This window comes from Rhagoletis zephyria, unplaced genomic scaffold (assembly GCF_001687245.7).
Source record: "Rhagoletis zephyria isolate East Lansing unplaced genomic scaffold, Rhagoletis_zephyria_1.1 Rzeph_scaffold_01682, whole genome shotgun sequence".
Lineage (NCBI taxonomy): Eukaryota > Metazoa > Arthropoda > Insecta > Diptera > Tephritidae > Rhagoletis > Rhagoletis zephyria.
This window is the reverse complement of record NW_016158766.1, coordinates 84,539-89,639: the sequence shown is the minus strand read 5'-3', so window position 1 is coordinate 89,639 and position 5,101 is coordinate 84,539. Positions and strand designations below refer to the sequence as shown.

General features: G+C 32.6%; 1 protein-coding gene across 4 annotated transcripts in view; it reads left to right on the top strand.

Annotated features, from left to right (window-relative positions):
* Positions 1-661: 661 nt before the first annotated feature.
* The window catches only part of dpr14 (defective proboscis extension response 14), a 75,824-nt gene continuing 71,384 nt past the window's right edge, over positions 662-5,101 (top strand). Inside the window, exons 1-2 of one of the 4 annotated variants that reach the window (XM_017618676.1) lie at positions 662-1,039; positions 1,143-1,307. In XM_017618676.1, coding sequence (XP_017474165.1) covers positions 1,232-1,307 — 76 coding nt within the window. In that variant the 5' untranslated portion in view covers positions 662-1,039; positions 1,143-1,231. Of the gene's footprint in view, positions 1,308-5,101 lie in introns of all 4 variants that reach the window. The other 3 variants (XM_017618675.1, XM_017618677.1, XM_017618673.1) reach the window with 3 other exon arrangements.

Below are 5,101 nucleotides of genomic sequence, written 5' to 3'. Positions count from 1 at the left end.
AAACTTTAACTGACTATTGAAAAACACCATTTCGACTTATCAGTCAAGTTAGTACTTACTCATGGCTTATGTGACTATTGAAAAACCGTCCCTTAGTGTTTAAAGATGAATTGTTTTTAGTTTGACCTTGAATTGCCCTAAATCCTGACCTGATGCGATCAAACGGACACCGTATTTGGCTTCAGCGACGGGTTATAGCGGTATGTAGTGCTGTGTAATGAAACTAAATTTCAATAAAACCAAATGTTTAAATGTTTTATTTGATAAAGTCTATTTTTATTTAGATAAATATAATTTAAACGGTCGATGTTATTTTATTTGAAACGAATAGTTTCAAATCAAAAACCTTAATTTTTTAAAAACTCTCTTCGATTTTTAAGGTTACGGTTTTTTGGTCGACAAAACATCTGGTAACGCTGCAAACGATTTGTCTGAACTCCCCCAACTGCATTGTAGATATCTATCAGAGCAGAAGTGAAAATAGCACTGATTATCAGATTAGGACGTTAGCGTGTGCTGTTATTGCTGATTCTCTCTCTGTAGAATTGTCCCAAAACTTTTCCTTCGGCATATTTTTGCGCTCACATTTTTGGTCTCCCGTGTTTTACTGTCGTTTAAAAACAAACGAAAGTTGTCTCGAGCGGCGCAGTTGCGTGGATGCTGCAGGCAAAGCAACATCAATCGTAATTCCGCAACTAGACAGTTTAGCAAGCACGGTGCCTGAATTGTGTCTGTGTATGCCGGATACAAATAACGAAATGTCCGAATGCTTCATCGAAAGAAGTGTAAAGCCTGCACCCTTTCCGTGTTACATCAAATTGAGTGCTTGAGTGGCAATCCACGGTGTTTGGCGTGGAGAGCAAAACCTTCTTGCACTTATGTGCAAATATGGTGTGTGTACTTGCTCGGTACTGCTGACCCACATTTATGGAAGGAAGTATACATGCAAAGAGGTTATCGTACATGCTGGGGGATAGGGAATATGTATAAACTCTTTTGAATTATACGAGGAAAACTGCAATGCAATTTTTAAAACGCTGTGAGTTAAAAGTGAAGAAATATTCAAATTAAGCTATATTTGTGAATTTGATAAATTCGTAGCGATTAACAAACTTTTAACAATATGTATTTACTTCAATAAGTAAAATGTGATGGCCATAAAAGACATCGCGACGATGACAAGTGAAAATCGCTTCAGATTGTCAAATCGGAGTTTCTAATTTGCAATTAAATGCAAATGGCTAGTGTCTACATGCATTCAAAAGTAAAATGTGAAATGGTTTTCAAATGGGCATCGATTACGCAAGGTAAACAATTTTCAAAAATTCTCATAACTAGACTGTGGATTTTTATGCAAAATACGGAGCCTAGAAATATGTACCACATAACTATAAGCAAAGTGTATAAATTTGTATACATTTTGTTTATACATAGTTAAGTGGTACATAGTTTTAGGCTTCGTTTTCTGCATAAAAATCCGCAGTCTAGACTCACAACCACGGCATTTATGCTAGTCCGATATTATAAAAGTAGAACAATTTTCGAGATGTTTTGAAATTTCGGTGTTTTGAGCTTTAAAAAAGTTAGATTAGATTAGGTCGCCCTCACTAAACTGAATTAAAAATTATTTTATTTTTAATAAGGAAAAAATAAGTAGGGTATTATTTAAATTCGGCTGAGAAGTGGCAGAGTTATGGTGGATGATAATTTAATTTTGTTCCAAAGTTTTATTGGTTTTAAGCATTTACCTTGTTATTTTATTCATTTTTTAACAAAATATAAAATAAGCCCCTGGTTTCGCACCGTAGGTCGATAGCCTGCTTTATAGTGAATGTTTTGTGACTTTCCGAATCATGATCGGATGAAAACTGACAATTTATTAAGAGATATTGTCAGCAAGCATGTTATTTCTATTTACGTATACTCCACTTCTAATTTACTTCTACTCCAAAATTTTTTGTTTTTATCAGGCGTTTGCATTATGATTTATTTATTGTTGCCAAAAAGTTTAGTTCGTGTTTTATAAAGAACTTTCTGCATTAGCAAGAAATTAAAGCAATTACCCAGCCAGCAAAATCATCGTAAACAAGCTCGTAATTGGATATTTTCTCGAAGAAAAACCGGATTAAAAATCGATAGCCGTTTACGACTCTTTTTCGAGCACTTTTTCGCTTTAAATTGTGCATCGCCTACGAACAGTCGTAAACGGATCGAAAAAGCATTCGTATGCGAATATTTTTACGTCCGTTTTTTAATTTGTAAACGAGTCTCGTAAACGATTAATTTACGTTAAAAAAGCGTTTTTCTACACTGCTTTATCTACTGTTTTTGAATGCTAAAAATAAAGGCAATTAATTAATTCAAATTATTGTAGTTCTTTTATTGAATGGAATTGTAATTAATAAATATTTATAGTGCCGGATCAAACTATTGGCACAGAGAATTTTTCGCAATGTATGCAAAGTTTTTTACTTGAATTTCTTTTCGCACATTTTTTTTTTTAAATATAGTTAGTATGAAGATCTACTTTCAAATCAGATTTTTGAGAAAAATTCTAAGTATGCAGTTTTAAATCCCATTATATTTTAGTATAACATAGTGCAAGCTTGAAGTTGCCAGAAAACCGCGTTGATTTTTGGCAATTTTTTCACGCAGTTTCTTCCATGCAAATTATGTGCGACATTTTTTTTTTGTATGGAAGAAACTGCGTATAAGAAATTGTCAAAAAACAAAGAGGTTCTCTAGCTATTCAAGCGTGCACTTTATTATACTAAAATTAAATGGGCTATAAAACTGCATACTTAAAATTTTTCTAAAAAATCTGATTTGAAAGTAGAACTTCATACTAACTATATTTTTATAAAAAACAATTAGAGAAGAAATCAGAATAAAAAACTTTGCATTCATGGCGAAAAATTCTCTGTGCCAATATTTTTTCCCGGCACTGTATATGTGAAGATATTTTCAGATAAATAAATATTAACAAACTATCTATTAACAAATTAACAATTAAATAAGAGGGGTTTAATATATATTATAAAGTTGCTGAATTTATTTTTTATCTTTTTTGCCGATAGGCTGCCAATTTTTTTTGCCGGTCGTGTGCATATTGGAAGTGCTTCTTTGAAACGGAAATAAAAACTTCTTCGTGGGAGTTAAATTTTTGACGAAAAGCACCTAAGAAAATAAAGTGAAAGATTAAACTCCATTGGAAACCGGAAAATTTAATTAAGTAAAAAGTGGTAATAAATAATATTATGATCCGTACTTCTTATTGCCGCAGTCGTTGCCAAACCAATAGCGCTGCTTTTGGTACCAGTTCCCTTCCACGAGAAAAGTTCTGCTACCTCATCTATAATAATTTTTTTTTAATGAATCATTTATTGACGCTAGTACGGATAAGGCTTCGGATTTCGCACGCCTTTTTAATTGAGAAGCCATATTATCAATAAAACATTAAGTTCAATAACTGCAAAGACCTAATAAACTAGCAAATTAAAAAAATAAATAACTATAAACTTACGAGATAGGGGAATTAAACGTTTAAATCCTTTAGTGTTACTCCGCGCAGCCTGTGAAAGAATTGCAAAACTCGTTAAATTAATTTGTATTTTTGAATTACATATGTAGTAGCTACTTACAAGAAGTTTAATTATAAAAGAAAGTGGTAGATCGTCCTTTGCGTTTGCACCAGTCTGCCAATAAATCACATACTTAATAATTTTCTTAAATTGAATATTTAACAAACTACTTACTTATAAAATATTGTGATTGAAGAAAAATTGTCAACAAAACTAAAATTTTTTCTTGTGCTGACAAATTACTACAAGCCTCTTTCTATTATATTTTTTTGTTTTATCGTTTACGAGCTTTTCTCTAACTGTTTGGCGATACGAGAATCCCTCGTGAAACATAATGTTCGTAAAATGTACGTTTTCTTGCTGGCTGGGTATCCACATACATATGTGTAAGGTGCGTGAATATTACTGCGTAAACAGTCCCAATAAGTCCTGTTATGCTTGTGGAGAGTATATTTTTGCGCGGGAACTTAATTTTACTTAAACTTGTTCCCCAAAATATTGACGCCGAAGGTCCTGTGCAATACTTGCAGAACAAACATAAGTACTTATTTGGATGAAGGACGTAAAGTAAAGCTATATATAAATAGGCAAGCATGAATCAATTGGGAATAATTCTCTCCTACGTTTCTAAACCGATTCGAATGGTTGTTGCTTTATTGGAAAGGTGTTTGGTAGGAGGAGTGCACAAACTTTTAACTTTTCCAATAGGTGGCGCAGGGGTCGAGCTATTTACAGTCCGATTTGCTTCTAACTCAGAATATATATTTGCTACATAAGGATAAACAAACCTGCCAAAATGGACCCGATAGGTGTAATATGTAATATTTTCTCATATCTTATATATAAATAGGCAATAATGTTTTTTTACACCCCTTTCACAGCTAAACTATACCTCTAAGGTATAAACAATTATATATCATTAGAAAGGTATTTTGATGCTGATGGGCAGACAATTTTTCAAATTTACATGTACATGGTTGGGGCGGAAATGCCTCCTAAATGTATGCTTTAATATTGATACTAAATTAAAGAAATGTGCTAAGCAGCAGTTTAGGAATCAGATTTATGTAGATTAAGATTCGTGCAAGGTAGAAGGTAAAGTTGAATATGTAGAAGAAGAAAGGGATAAAGGCAAGGATTAAAATAAAAGTAAAGAAACCTACATATAAAGACAAAGGGGAAGGGAAATGTAAATACCTTACCTAATAACAATGGTGGGAGTGAATACGTAAATGAAGAAAAGAATGAAGATATAGATCAGGATAAAGGAAAAGATAAAGATGAAGACGAATACGAAGATGAAGATGAAGGTGCAGATGAAGATGAAGAGAAGATGAAGATGATGAAGATGAAAATCAAAACGAAGATTAAGATGGAGATTAAGATAAAGATAAAAATAAGATAAAGATGAAGATGAAGATGATGAAGATGAAGAAGATGAAGATGATGAAGATGGAGATGAAGATGAAGATGAAGATGAAGATGAAGATGAAGATGAAGATGAAGATGAAGATGAAGAT